Source organism: Xenopus laevis, chromosome 6S (assembly GCF_017654675.1).
Source record: "Xenopus laevis strain J_2021 chromosome 6S, Xenopus_laevis_v10.1, whole genome shotgun sequence".
NCBI classification, from domain to species: domain Eukaryota; kingdom Metazoa; phylum Chordata; class Amphibia; order Anura; family Pipidae; genus Xenopus; species Xenopus laevis.
The window spans coordinates 7213037-7228760 of record NC_054382.1 but is presented as its reverse complement, the minus strand read 5'-3'; the positions used below and the strand labels follow the sequence as shown (position 1 = coordinate 7228760).

The 15724-nt window shown below is 40.3% G+C and overlaps 1 protein-coding gene across 2 annotated transcripts in view; it reads right to left on the bottom strand.

Annotated features, from left to right (window-relative positions):
• vill.S (villin like S homeolog) overlaps positions 1–15724 on the bottom strand; it is a 39318-nt gene that overhangs the window by 3383 nt on the left and 20211 nt on the right. For both annotated transcript variants that reach the window (NM_001086147.1, XM_041567070.1), the window contains exons 5-18: positions 15435–15543; positions 14225–14335; positions 13791–13990; positions 12579–12657; positions 12176–12274; positions 11370–11523; positions 9339–9439; positions 7945–8082; positions 7160–7318; positions 6348–6527; positions 5598–5743; positions 4727–4871; positions 4118–4306; positions 2023–2091 (exon numbers count right to left, since the gene is read on the bottom strand). In NM_001086147.1, coding sequence (NP_001079616.1) covers positions 2023–2091; positions 4118–4306; positions 4727–4871; positions 5598–5743; positions 6348–6527; positions 7160–7318; positions 7945–8082; positions 9339–9439; positions 11370–11523; positions 12176–12274; positions 12579–12657; positions 13791–13990; positions 14225–14335; positions 15435–15543 — 1879 coding nt within the window. The remainder of the gene's footprint in view (positions 1–2022; positions 2092–4117; positions 4307–4726; positions 4872–5597; positions 5744–6347; positions 6528–7159; positions 7319–7944; positions 8083–9338; positions 9440–11369; positions 11524–12175; positions 12275–12578; positions 12658–13790; positions 13991–14224; positions 14336–15434; positions 15544–15724) is intronic.

The window sequence follows — 15724 nt, the reverse complement described above, 5'->3', positions numbered from 1 at the left end:
GGGTATTTGACCAAGTCACCAAGACCCAAAGCAACTTTAGGATTAGGATTGTTAGTTTGATCATCCCAATGCTTTGTGAAATGTGCATTAGCATTTGGCCTATGGATTCCTGGTACCTCTCACGGATATTTTGGTTGTATTGTGCTAAAGTGGAAGTATTACTGGAAACTCACACAATTCTCTGTGTCTATTTATCTCAGCAACCCTGACTACTGTATATGTCAGGCACAAGGAAGTGGCCTACAGACAATGCTTGTACATTCATTAAATAATAATAATAATATTATATGAGGAACAAGGTTGTTCCCCTAAATGGCCAAGTACAGTTCAGCACAATACTGGGTCAACTGGGATTTTCAGTTGGTAAAGACTCATGACAATGGTTGATGTTTTAAAAGAGATTAATACGGATGATACCATTGTGCACAATTTTCTCTAATTAGGTGAATGTATAATTATATTCCCATGGTTTGGCTTCTCTAGCTTCTGTGAAGATGTGACTAACTCTTAAGGTGGCCATAGACACACCGATAATATAGTACAAAAAAATGTCATATAATATGGCGGGAGACGAGCCGACTGGTATTGGCAGAAGACTTGGATATCGGTCGGCTCTTCAATTGGGCTGGTCCAGAAATCTTTGATCAGGCGCCTTTGAAGGCCAAACATCAGCCATTGTTAGTGCTGAATCGTCAGATACAGGTAGAATTCTATTGTTTCTATAGATATATCTGACCATTCAGCTCTACACGTGTGTATTGAAACCAATGATCTTTCTTGGAAACATCTTTTCCAAGAAAGAACATAATTGTTACATCTATGGGCACCTTTACTTGTGCTTCTATTGTTTGTAGCCATCTGCCCAGATCCTTCCCTATCTCCAATAATATCATATCTCTCTTTATAAGGGGCAGGACATAGCTGCCGAAGGAATTGCATAATATCATTGGGGTCTGGGCCAGAACAAATGCCCAAGAAAGGAATCATCTGGAGTGGGGGTCCCCAACCTTTCTTACCCTTGAGCAACATTCAGATTTAAAAAGCGTTGGGAAGCATGAAAAATGTTTCTGGGTGGTGCTGTGATTGACTATTTGGTAGTCTGAATGTGGACTGGCAGACTACAGGAGACTCTGTATGGCAGTACATCTGGTTTTTATTCAACCAAAACTTGCCTCCAAGCCTGGAATTCAAAAATAAGCTCCTGCTTTGAGGCCACTGGGAGCAGCATCCAAGGGGTTGGAGAGCAACATGTTACTCACAAGCTACTGGTTGGGGATCACTGTCCTAGAGCATGGACAGGCACCTAAGTTTTCTTATAAAGATTGAACTCATGAAACTATGTAGGTATTTTCTTTTCTTAAAGGAGAACTAAACCCTAGAAATGAATATGGCTGAAAATACCATATCTTATATAGTGAACTTATTGCACGAGGCTAAAGTTTGAGCTTGTCAATAGCAGCAATGATCCAGGACTTCAAACTTGTCACAGGGGGTCACCATCTTGGAAAGTGTCTGTCGACACTCACATGCTCAGTGGGCTCTGATTGGCTGTTGAGAAGCTAAGCTTAGGGCTCGTCACTAATTATCCAGCAGAAAATGAGCTTCCCTGGCTGTAATATAAGCTGATGCTACAGGTTTGCTGATTATTCAATTCTGATGCTAATTGCACTGGTTTCTGTGCTGCCATGTAGTAATTATGTGTATTAATTACTAATCAGCCTTATATTGTGACATTTCTATTCTATGTGTACTGTATATTGTGAGTGGGTCCCTAAGCTCAGTAAGTGACAGCAGCACAGAGCATGTGCAGTGAATCAGCAGAAAAGAAGATGGGGAGCTACTAGGGCATCTTTGGAGACACAGATCTTTACTGCTAAAGGGCTGTGGTTGCCTTGGGCTGGTACAGAAGCACAAAACACAATGTACAACATTTCTAGCTACTTCTTTAGTTACCCTTTAGTTCTTCTTTTAAGAACTTTAAACAGAGAAACGCAACACATGCAGCACTTGTTAAAGACTCACCACACTAATCTGTGATATCGCCGACACATCACCCAAGCTCTTCTTCATATCTTCATAAGACAAGTCTGACTAAGAAACAAAGCAACAAGTTACTGTTTGTGTTCTTTTCACACCAAATTTTTTCATTAGGTAAAATGTATCTCTATTCAGATTAAGGGGCATATTTATCAAAATCCGAGTATTTTGATTAAAAAAGTCAGACCAAACTAGAATCCACAATTGGACCTTAGTTATAATTAAAACAGTATGATTTGATCGGATCGGGGACAGACACGAAAAAAACGAGCGGAAATACAAATTGTACGTTTTTTTCTGATTTTCTTTCCCGGAATGGCTCTCTTTTTTTGGCCTTTTTCCTTCGGCTTTTTCTTGAATTAAATTTTTTGGATTTTTGCCTGAAAAATCTGAAATAGTCCGATTTTCAGGCTAATTCCAGCGCAGACCTCAGAAACATCCAAATAGGATAGGGACCTCTGCCATTGACTTATATACAACCTCGGCAGGTCTGAGATGGCAGGTTTTCAGATTCAGAAATTTTCCATCCTCGGGGTATAATAAATTTCAAAATATTCTGTTTTTACTCTGTCTCATGCTCACCAGCTAAGAACTACTGATCCAGTTTTTAGTCTCCAGTGGGATTGTTGGGAGGTCTGTAAGAACTTCTTCCCAAAGATCCCAAACATGATCTACTGGATGGGCAGAGAGGACAATAAAGGACTAACTGTCCAATAGTATAATGTATGGTCAACTTAACCCTAGTTTTGCATGTCGTTTTAGATGTTGTGACTCACACTAGAGTAAAACATGATCCCTGACAATGACAAGAAAGAAACATGAAATAAAGGCAAATATCCATACTTAACCCATGAACTCTATTTGTTGCCACGTTGTCTATCCTGCCCTTAATTTAATGCACGCACTGAGCATCTTAACTGCAGTTACTGGGACCTCTCAGCAATTTAACTGCTCAGGAACATCACATGACTTGTCAGTTATGGGTTTATTTACCAAAAATGTAATTTGGGAAGTCTCAGGGGCAGATTTACCTAGGGTCGAATATCGAGGGTTAATTAACCCTCGATATTCGACTGCCGAATTAAAATCCTTCGACTTCGAATATCGAAGTCGAAGGATTTTGCGCTATTCGTTCGATCGAATGATCGAAGGAATAATCGTTCGATCTAACAGTTAAATCCTTCGAATCGAACGATTCGAAGGATTTTAATCCATCGATAGAACTAAATTCCTTCGATCAAAAAAACCTTCCCCATAGGCTAACATTGGCCTCGGTAGGTTTTAGGTGGCGAACTAGGGGGTCGAAGAAATTTTTAAAGAGACAGTACTTCGATTATCGAATGGTCGAATATATTCGAACGATTTTTAGTTCGAATAGTTCGATTCGAAGGTCGTAGTCGAAGGTCGAAGTAGCCAATTCGATGGTCGAAGTAAAAAAAAACATTCGAAAATCAAACTATTTTTCCTCTATTTTCCTCTATTCCTTCACTCGGGCTTGGTGAATGGGCCCCTTAGAGATTTTTTTTTTTACTTTCGAATAAACAATTTAAAAGAACTGCGTTTAATTATGAAAAGAATCTGGATATAAAAAAAACTTGATTGAATACAATGGTAGAAAAAAACTCAAATTGGTGAGATTATGAACTCAAAAAACGTTAATTTGTGAGTTTATAAAGTCAAAAAGGTTGAATTTGTGAGTTTACAAAGTCAAAAAAAACGTGAAAATCTCAAATTTAAAAAAATGGCTTGAATTTCGCCTAGGGCTTCTCTTGTTGACTTCTAAATGAAGCTTTTAGATGACAAGAGTTTATTTGAGTTTTTGTGCATAAAAAATACCAAATTATAATAATATATCATATAATATGTATAACTTGAATTGGTGAGTTTTAGGGCAAAATAAATAATAAACCCCCTTATTTCTGTCTTTGTTTATAAGTAGATTGTCTTTCCCACTAAAAATGAGGGCCCTTGTCAGAAACTTAAGCAACAAGGGCACAATCAGTCCAATTAACTGTATTATAGTTCAGCTGGCTATCAATTCACTACCAGTTCACACTCAGTTTTGTGTTAATGTACTTACACTCCACTTATGTGTATCCCAAGCGTTGAACCATCCTGTGAAGGTTGGAGGTTCGTGTCCTTGTTTGACCAGTATTATGGGTGTGGCCAAGTCCCGTCCTGCAGGATGTGCTTTCAGATACTCCTGAGATGCTTTAATCGATTCCGTCTTTTCGTAATCATTGGCCGATTTACCCACCCAAAGGAAAATCTGAAGAGGGGGGAAAGAAGAGTTTTCAAGAGTTGAACCAGCATTGGCTTGGGTAGTGATAGGAAGATCTTTCAGACTCAGCTTGCTGAATACGTATCCTATCTAGATTGGCTCCATGATGACTCTATATAGACTATATCAGAAGGAAATCTGCTTCATGTGACTTTGGACAAGTATTTTATCTGTATCTCAGGCTTTACATGTTGGATATAGATAATACAGTTTAGGGCTGTATTGTTTTAAAAATGACATCTTCCAAAGCTCGGAGGGTGTTGAATCTAAGACAGTGTACCATATAACAACTGATGTGCTGCATTTCAAAGTGCATCTTATCACCATGGACCATGGACACCTTGTGAGCATGAGACTTAGGGGGTCTAACTGTGCAAGAGACCAGAGTCTGCCATGTTGTTCACTAACCTCTTCCCAGGTATCCAATAACATCACATCGTCCTCATCAAGGTCACTCTGGCAGAAACCCACCACTTCCGTCATTACAAAGCGCCCAGTCTGGTTGGAACATTCAAAGAGCCGAGGTGAGTACTGCACAACCTGCTCCTGGAATCTGCAATCAGTCAAGGCAACAACCCAAATGAACCATTTTTAGCATTTAGAAATTTGGTGTTAGTGGGTCTCTAGGCAAAAACATCCTCATGCCATTCTGGTATTTACAGCCCAATGAGTAGACTCTTTTGTTTGGAGATTGTGCTTTAAATTCTAGATCTCTGCTTCTTCTTGACATTGGACTTGGTCCTGCATTGGGGGCCTGAGGAGTTCTGCCCCTTCTCAAACCACAATACGGCAATACGTTTTGGCTGTGGCTGCATTACTCAGCCCATTCTTGCTTGTATATTTCTTAGGAATGTGTTCTACTAAAATGCAATGAATTTACTATGTGTGTCAAGATTACTTGGGCAGGTGCAAAGAGTACCCATGATGCTAAACTAGCACCTTTATGCAATATTTAGTTTGTTGCATGGACTTATTGTGGCTCTTGCCATATTAGTTCTCAACTCTTTACCATTAATATTGAACCAAGTGCAAAGAACCAACCAGTGACTCCACTGCTGGATATAATGGGTGTTGCAATTGAGAAGCTCCCAGAAAGCAAGAGGTTAGCTCTATATGGTTCTACAGGATTCCTTGTGGGCGCAAAAAATACATGTATGGTGGAGGCTTCTCCTAGATCTCCTTGGTATTATAGTAGGGTGTCAATGTTTTTATACAACCTGCAGCATTGAATGAAGGGCCTCTGACTGCTTCCAACCATAACTTTCTGTACCAATGTTACCTTTTATCGCTTGCATAAGGGGCTTTTCCTCCAAGAGCCACCCAGAATTCTGCAGGTTCTTGGCCCTCAAGGATGGTCTGTTTGTCCTGCTTTGAGATGATGTTTGCAACAGTCTTTGCCATTTCCCGCTCATCCCCGCTGCAGCCCTTTGGAGAGAAAAGAGATTATATCAACTATTAGGCCACAAGTGTGTACTGAATGGCAGTTAATATCTGCCCAAATATAGTGGGCCAATCAGATGTAGAGACAAAGCAAACAACACGTCACTGCTTTCAATCTAATGGAAAAAGGTGAGATAGTGATCTAATGGAGAGAAGAATACATACAGTATGATAAGTGAAATGTCTACATAAGGATCACCTGGTCCGCATAGGGTCTCCACCTTTCTAAAGAGTTCTTACTGGCAGGTAAGTGATGTAAAGGGTCAGAGCAATGACAAAGAGGGAAGGACAATTGTGTGTAGGACAGACAGAGGGAAAGTTATAGAGCAGATCAGAGAAGGAAAAAAATCTAAGATTGTGGCCGGCCAGGTGATCAAGTTTACAAATTTATTGGCTATGTTTCCATTACATTTGTAATACTGGCCCTGGCCTTGTTGGGTGTTTTACTGGCCCTAGGTTTGATGCCCTGGGGTTGAACAATAAAACAAGGGCAATGCCAGACATAGAAGTCACTGGAGCTCAGGAACCATGACAATTTATTGAGGGGCTCCAACAGAACATTCTGTAATATTCCTCCCGTTGCCAATACCTTGCCGCACCAGAGGTAACACATTGACTCCGTCTTCAGCACAAACACATCATTTGAGTTAAGGAAAGATGCTCTCGCCGGAACCTCTGTGGATTTGGTGTTGTATTCATTGGTTCCTTTGACTTGGAACAGTTTGATTGGAGCTTCTGATTCCTGCACTCCCGATCGACTTGTTCCACCCTAGTCAAATAACGTTAAAAAAAAAGAACTTTCATAACAAAGGGTTTTCTGAGCTTCTAAGCCAGAACTCTATGTAGGACTCATATATGGGATAAGGGATAATGTACCCCCTACTGTAAATGATAAGGATATTAGAAGTCACTGAGGGGTTGTTCTGTGACCATATAAAGGCACAAGGCTGCAGGCTGAGTTATACAGGGAACTCTGAGTATCACTCATGTATTATAAGGGATAATGTACCCCCTACTGTAAATGATAAGGATATTAGAAGTCACTTAGGGGTTGTTCTGTGACCATATAAAGGCACAAAGCTGCAGGCTGAGTTATACAGGGAACTCTGAGTATCACTCATGTATTATAAGGGATAATGTACCCCCTACTGTAAATGATAAGGATATTAGAAGTCACTGAGGGGTTGTTCTGTGACCATATAAAGGCACAAGGCTGCAGGCTGACTTATACAGGGAACTGTGAGTATCACTCATGTATTATAAGGGATAATGTACCCCCTACTGTAAATGATAAGGATATTAGAAGTCACTGAGGGGTTGTTCTGTGACCAGATAAAGGCACAAGGCTGTAGGCTGAGTTATACTGTACTGTAAATTTACGACTGTAAATTAAGAACTTACCTCATATATAATCATTTTTCCTTTGAAGATGGCCTGCAGATGTCTGGGTTCCTTCCCCATAGTCACCCGGATTTGGACTGGTTGGTCCTGGTACATTTTGTCCAGCTGTACGGCCTGGTAAGCACATGCTGTAACTTCATCTTGGGAAGCGTGGCGGCCCTGAGGTACAGCGAAACATTCTCAGAAAATGATAGAAATTGGGCAGCAGTAGAATAATGACTTTGCATTATCAAAGATACGTTTATAGATTCTTGGATTTAGATAACCTTAATGTAAATGTGGCAAAACCAAACTGTCAGCTACAGAAAGGCCATGCCCCAATCTCAGGGGGATAAAGGATGTAACATGGATGCCCAATCAGAGCTCCTCCAGCTTTTGCTATTCAAAAAATTATTTGATGCTTGGTGGCCCAGGACAAAATGTCCCACAAATGTCTTCTTCTCCATGTTGGTCTACCATACCTCATTCTCTGCCAAGGTTTACATGAAATATTACCCTTGGCTGGTTAATTGAATTAAAGTCAACCAGGTCTACTAACCCATAGCAACCAATCAGATGTTTGATCTTATATGAGTGACCAATAAAATAGTTATTACTATAGAGGTCCCCGACTTGGCAGAATGTTTTCTCTTTCAGGTGGGAAATCCGAAATTATTTCATAGATCTTTCCTAATTTCTCTACCTCTCTCCCTTGTGATAACTAGATGCAACCAGTAAATTGTCCAAGCAGATATGTCCCAAATTCTCTTAATCGATTAAAAAAAGAAATCAAATAAATTACTTACCAGCCACATGTAGAGAAGATAGTTTGGCTTCCCAGACTTCATATACGTATAGAGAATTAAATAGCAGTCCCCCCCATAGAACTGTCCGTAGGTCCTGGGTTCTACCTCTGCCAGTTCCAGATTTTCAATTCTCCAGACCTGCCCAGAAGGGAAACCACAGATATCAGTCATGAGTGAGGATTCTAACGAGGAAAACATGTCTGGGAAACTGGAAATGTACAATCAGCAATATAATCATGAATGGTGAGTAGTTGAAAAATCTCTGGAGTTCTAGATCTTCCCTCTACACCAATGTTCACCCACAAATGGCAGGTATTGGGTTTGTGGCAGGAGAAGACATTTAAAGGAGAACTGACAGCCAATTTCCCAAATTTTGTCGGGGAACTTAGGAATCTAAGTCTACTAGAATGTTATACTTTTTTTTTTTAAAGTCTTTGGGCTCACCAAAGCTAGGATGAGCCGCGCCAATCCCAACCCACCCCCAGCACAAAAGGCACAGGTGGAGGCAAGGGTCGTCAGACTCTCCTTCACCTTCAGCTTCTGTCCACCAAGTAGTCAAGGAAGAAGTTATCAGGAGAAAGAAAGAGGTTGATCTGATGTTCTTCTGCTTAGGAAAGATTTGAGAAAGGTTTCTAATTTTATTCCTAAGCAGAACATCAGAGCAGCCTCTTTCTTTCTCCTGACAACTTCTTCCTTGACTACTTGGTGGTCAGAATGGTCATAAAATGACCAGAAGATGGCGCCGTTGTAACAAAATTCATTCATATTAACAGTACATGTATCCTTTAATATCTTGGAATTAAAAATAGATAAATAATGAATGTACATTGCAAAAGTGCTTAGAATAGCCCCCTCATTATTTTTTTTCTTCACTTATTTTATTAGTTTACTTAACCTTTAAAGTGCATTGTGCTGAGTCTGACACCCCCTGCAGAGGGCACAAAAATCTGGGCTGGCACCAAAAATAACTCATATTAGGAGCGAACTCAATACCAATAAATACGTGGGTTCCAGGTGCTCATTTCCCCAGACCTTCAGCTTGAGGGGTGGTTGCATAAACTTTTAACTTCTCATGTAGTAGGCAGACACAAACTGAATCCAAAGTAGCCAAAGTGATGCAGATTACATTTTTTTTTTCCATTTTTTTTTTGAAGAATCTTCTAAAAGAAGCAAAATCCCAGAATCCCTGTATCCAATTTTTTCAGTGTGGGAGACTGCACCGTACAAAAGTCACAAATAAAATGGACCTTTATTAATGAGCCACCAAATTGAACCAAATCCAGTCTAATTCTCTAACTTTTCCTTTATAGATATCAAAATAGTTTCTTTGCATGACATTTTTGGTTGAAACACTTTCATTTTCTGATGTTACCGAATTCACTGCATTTACTCACCTCAACTTTCCCAGAAGCGTCATCCACCATCCTCTGCTCTGCCGCTAATTCAGGCCGGGCGTAGAGCTGGTTTATGTCAAATTTCGTTTGTTCCACTTTAGCTACAGTGAAAATGAAAATGAATTGGACTGAATTGTTTCATGAAGTCATCAAGATCAATATTGTGGTAGAAATGAGGAGGACAATGCATGACCCAGTGAGTTGCAAGATAATGTTGCAGTCCTCGATCTTGGGAAAAACCAAACCTGTCCAATCAATTTCTGGCCACACATTGGTTGGGGAGATCCGTTGGAAGGCCCCATAAATGGGCAGATAAGCTGCCAAATCAGTCTAAAGCACCTGAATCAGCAGTTCAAATCTGCCTGTGTATAGCTACCTTAAAAGATAAGTAAACCTTAAAAATAAGTGAATGTAAAATTGATGAGGGGGCTATTCTAAGCACTTTTGCAATGTACATTCATTATTTATTTATTTTTAATTCCAAGATATTAAAGGATACATGTACTGTTAATATGAATGAATTTTGTTACAACAGCACCACCTGCTGGTCAGTTTCCCACCAGTCTGACCAGCAAGTAGTCAAGGAAGTTGTCAGGAGAAAGAAAGAGGCTGCTCTGATGTTCTTCTGCTTAGGAAAACAATTAGAAACCTTTCTCAGAGCTTTCCTAAGCAGAAGAACATCAGAGCAGCCTCTTTCTGCCTCCTGACAACTTCTTCCTTAAAGGGATAATATCATGGGAAAAACATTTTATACCAAATGAATCAGTTAATAGTGCTGCTCCAGCAGAATTCTGCACTGAAATCCATTTCTCAAAAGAGCAACCAGATTTTTTTTATATTCAATTTTGAAATCTGACATGGGGCTAGACATTTTGTCAATTTCCCAGCTGCCCCAAGTCATTTGACTTGTGCTCTGATAAACTTCAATCACTCTTTACTGCTGTACTGCAAGTTGGAGTGATATCAACCCCCCCTTCCCCCCCAGCTCCCTTCCCCCCCCCCCAACAGCCAAACAACAGAACAATGGGAAGGTAACCAGATAACAGCTCCCTAACACAAGATAACAGCTGCCTGGTAGATTTAAGAACAACACTCAATAGTAAAAACCCATGTCCCACTGAGACACATTCAGTTACATTGAGAAGGAAAAACAGCAGCCTGCCAGAAAGCATTTCTCTCCTAAAGTGCAGGCACAAGTCACATGACCAGGGGCAGCTGGGAAACTGACAATATGTCTAGCCCCATGTCAGATTTCAAAATTGAATATAAAAAAATCTGTTTTGCTCTTTTGAGAAATGGATTTCAGTGCAGAATTCTCCTGGAGTAGCACTATTAACTGATGTGTTTTGAAAAAAAACATGTTTTCTGATGACAAGATCCCTTTAAGTAACTAAATGACCAGCAGGTGGCGCTGTTGTAACAAAATCCATTCATAATAACAGCACATGTATCCCTTAATATCTTGGAATTCAAAAAAATAAAATAATGAATGTACATTGCAAAAGTACTTAGAATAGCCCCCTCATCAATTTCACAGTCACCTATTTTTAAGGTTTACTTATACTTTAATGGTGGTTCAGCTAGGTCCTGCTGCCCAAGACCCTGTCTAGTAGGGCAAGACTGAGGTGTTATAGGAAAATGGAGACATCAAGGCTCTACATCAGTTTTACCCACCCTAACACCTCGGCATTTCTTGTTAATGTACAGCAACGAGGACCCACCAAGTGGGAAGATCAATTTTCATTGGGTATTTGATTATGTTTAGCAGGTTAAGTATAAGTATGAGCTGCTAGTAGAAGCATTCTTCATAGACTCTAATTATTTCAGACCACTTAGGTCATAGTAGCATTGGGTAGTATGGAAAATGCCTGTACAGAGACAAGCAATATAGAGACTCCCAGTCAAAATGCAGTGTTTACTCCATACATTCAGTCTATAATTCACTTTAAAGGAAGATAAAGATCAACATATGAATATGTTTCCCCTTTATGCTCCATATTTAATCACTGACATCGGTGCAAGTCATCTTACCGATTTTCCCGACATTAAAAGTCTTTCCTAGACCCTGTGTTTCCCCGACGTCCTTCCAGTTCTGGAACAGCTGCTTAAACATGGCCGACTCGGCACCATCGTTTACTACTTCCACATTAGTAGTTGGGGGGTAGCCCTTGGCTTGTATGAAACCCTAAAAGGTAAGGAAAAATACAGACTTCTGAGTTTCTGCAACATAATTGATGAGGGGGCTATTCGAAGCATGTTTGAAACGTACATTTATTATTTTTTGAATTCCAAGATATTAAAGGATACATGATGAATTTTGTTACAACAGCGCCACCTGCTGGTCATTTTCTGACCAGCAAGTAGTCAAGGAAGAAGTTGTCAGGAGAAAGAAAGAGGCTGCTCTGATGTTCTTCTGCTTAGGAAAGATTTGAGAAAGGTTTCTAATATGTTTCTTAAGTAGAAGAACATCAGAGCAGCCTCTTTCTTTCTCCTGACAACTTCCTTGACTACTTGGTGGTCAGACTGGTGGGAAAATGACCAGCAGGTGGCGCTGTTGTAACAAAACTCATTCATATTAACAGTACATGTATCCTTTAATATCTTGGAATTAAAATATATAAATAATGAATGTACATTGCAAAAGTGCTTAGAATAGCCCCCTCATCAATTTTACATTCACTTATTTTGAAGGTTTATTTATCCTTTGATCAGCCAAAGGACACGTAGGTTGAACAGATATGTCAGCGTTCTTTATTTAATAGCAAGCCATTGGCAAGTCTGCAGAACATAATACATCAATCGTATAATGTTTAGGGTTGGATACGGAGACCACGTACCACCGCTCGGCTGAAAGCTGCGTTCTTTTCCTCCGGGCTGGAGTTTTTACCCCTCCAAACGTAGATCTTCACTCCGCCTTGATCCAGAATGTGACAGTCCTGCAGGAACATGAAAGAACAACATCAGGACACTGAGATCTGTTGTGGGTGAAGCTGATGATTTATTATAGACACATGTAAAGATACAATTATTGGAGAATTTTAATACATCCATTAGGTTTGTCTAGCCAGTGGCACAACAGTTGGCAGTTGGAGGGTTTCCCGTCATTGCCTGGGACCCCTCTATAAATCCAGTGTCACAGGCAACTGCCAGGGGCCATTGCATTGAATAAAATCATTGCCCCAAGATGTTACGATACTGTCACCAAATCTATTGTCAGAAAACGTTAATTCACTGACTCACATCGTGCTGCAGGAGATCCTGGGTCAGGGGCTTTGTGGCGAGTTCTTGTACCACCAAATTTGCATCCTTTTCAAATACACTAGAACATAAAGCATTTATCTGTCAGACAACAATATTATCAGCTTCATGTATTACACTGAGGGGCATATTTATTATGTGTTGTAAATAAACAGTGTCATAATACGCCGCACATCACCAGGCGCCGGAAGCAATGTAAAATAACGGTGACAAATCGCATGGCGTTAAATAAAACACACCTTGATAAATTTGTCATTTATTTTATGCAGCTTTTTATAATGTTTCAGCAAATTAAATTTTACACAGCATAACAACTAATTGTATATCTTGCTTTCCCTAGAGTCAAGCAGCTGGCCCCCAATAATATTTATATTTAATACAGCCACATATATATACGCTATTGTCAGCTGCATGTATTCCCTGTATCATTTTATCAACACGGAATGGGTTCATTAAAAACCCATCTAACATCCTTATAACTTACAGTAGGGGGTACATTATCCCTTATAATACATGAGTGATACTCGGAGTTCCCTGTATAACTCAGCCTGCAGCCTTGTGTCTTTATATGGTCACAGAACAACCCCTCAGTGACTTCTAATATCCTTATCATTTACAGTAGGGGGTACATTATCCCTTATAATACATGAGTGATACTCAGAGTTCCCTATATAACTCAGCCTGCAGCCTTGTGTCTTTATATGGTCACAGAACAACCCCTCAGTTACTTCTAATATCCTTATCATTTACAGTAGGGGGTACATTATCCCTTATAATACATGAGTGGTACTCAGAGTTCCCTATATAACTCAGCCTGCAGCCTTGTGCCTTTATATGGTCACAGAACAACCCCTCAGTGACTTCTAATATCCTTATCATTTACAGTAGGGGGTACATTATCCCTTATAATACATGAGTGATACTCAGAGTTCCCTGTATAACTCAGCCTGCAGCCTTGTGCCTTTATATGGTCACAGAACAACCCCTCAGTGACTTCTAATATCCTTATCATTTACAGTAGGGGGTACATTATCCCTTATAATACATGAGTGATACTCAGAGTTCCCTGTACAACTCAGCCTGCAGCCTTGTGCCTTTATATGGTCATAGATGTACAATTGTGAGTATAAACCATTTAACCAGAGACTACATCCCACTCAAGAACACATTCCTTGCAGGTATTGGGTGACTTACTGATAGAGTCTAACATTTGCTTTTTGTTGTACATCTGCTTTCTCATCTGGAACAGCCTCTTTCAGTTCCCCTGTTCGTGCCCCCAGCACTGCCTCCATGATTTGCATGAGATCGGGAGAATCCTGCTCGTTGTCTATGATGCCAATCTGAGCTCTTCCTCCTCTTTCATCATCTCTTATGCTCTGAGCCAAGGAACAGGCCTGGGGAGAGACATTAGCTTTAAATGCTCTGCCTGTTTACAGATCTAGATCATAATCTATCCAATTTTAGGATTTGTAATGCCAATAAAACATGATCAATAGTGTAATGTTGTGTTCAAGCCTCCCACACTCAGAGAGATTTAGTTGTAGATAAACACTGGCATCAGACCCGGCTTTGTTCAAATAGTTTTCCTCACTACTTCTCTTTGGTATCGTATTTGTTTACTCACTGACCCGTATCCTTTCTGATTTGTTGCTCTCTGGTCCATTCCATTGGATGATCACTTTGCCCAGGTCCAGTAGAAAAACATCTCCTTTGTTAAAATTGTTCCAGGACATTGGCACCTGTGAAGGAAAAGGCACAGCACCCAGTGAAGAAAGTTTGGAATCAGCTGCCTGAATTTTACACTCTTATTTTTGACTACCCTGAGCAGAGAAGAAGCAGCAGAGTAATGAAGAAGAAGCATATGATTAGTGTTGATCCTCTACTCTGAGATATGTTCCATTAGGGGTGACCCTATCTAATGTGCTCAGTCAGTAAGCTGGTTCCTTTTGAAGTAGACATGCCTTGAGAAGCCCCATAGGTCCTGAAAATTCGGGTGGACTTCCCATAATTACTAATGTAATGTAATGCTGTAAGATCAAGAGATAAGAAAGGGTAGCTAATTGAGCAGTCTTTAGCTCTGGCCAAAACAGTAATAGGGTCAGGTACTCATCAAATTAGGGTTGTGAGTGGGAAGACCTAAGGTTACGTGGTTTGGTGAAGGCCAAGTCACTTGAGAAGTGGTCTAGTGTGGGAAGTAATTCAAAGTATTGGGTTTAGCATGTAATTCCCATAAGATCTGACAGCATTGGGTCTACCATGGGCGGCAGTTGTATATGATTTGACAGTATTGAGTTCAGCATGGGCGGCAGTTGTATATAATCTGACAGTATTGGGTCCAGCATGGGCAGCAGTCCTATAAGATCTGACAGTATTGGGTCTATTATGGGTGGCAGTTGTATATGATCTGACAATATTAAGTCCAGCATGGGCACCAGTCCTATAAGATCTGACATTATTGGGTCCAGCATGGGCAGCAGTTGTATATGATCTGACAGTATTGAGTCTACCATGGGCGGCAGTTGTTTTTAATCTGACAGTATTAAGTCCAGCATGTGCACCATTCCTATAAGATCTGACAGTATTGGGTCTGCCATGGGCGGCAGTTGTATAAGATCTGACAGTATTGGGTCTGGCGTGGGCGGCAACTGTGTATGACCTGAAAGTATTCTGCTTTATAGGAACAGACAATGATAACATCAGAACTATGGAAAGGTGGCCATGTAGCCAGTACAAGTACATCTAGCAGTGACAGTGCTACTAAGAGAAGGAGCGAGAGATTGTGAACAGAAGGGCTTTTGGTTACTTTAGTAGAAAATCCAGACATTTGTGCCCACATACCTCAGTGGCAGTGACGTGTTTCTTCCCTTTCACATGCAACAGGCGACGTATGTTGTACATATTTGTCTCTACATGTTTGAACCCGGAGGACACTCCTCCCTTCTTGTATCTAGTGGGGGATGAAACAGCAAGAGAAGTTAGTCTGTTAGTCTTTTCAGCACAAATTAAAGAATTGACCAAGTCAGTAGCAAAATAGATGTATTAAAGTGCAATTAGGTTCCTACAGAGGCTTAGGACACAGATGGTGCTTCTTATACTTTACTTAAGTTACAGGAGCTCCCAGAGAGTGA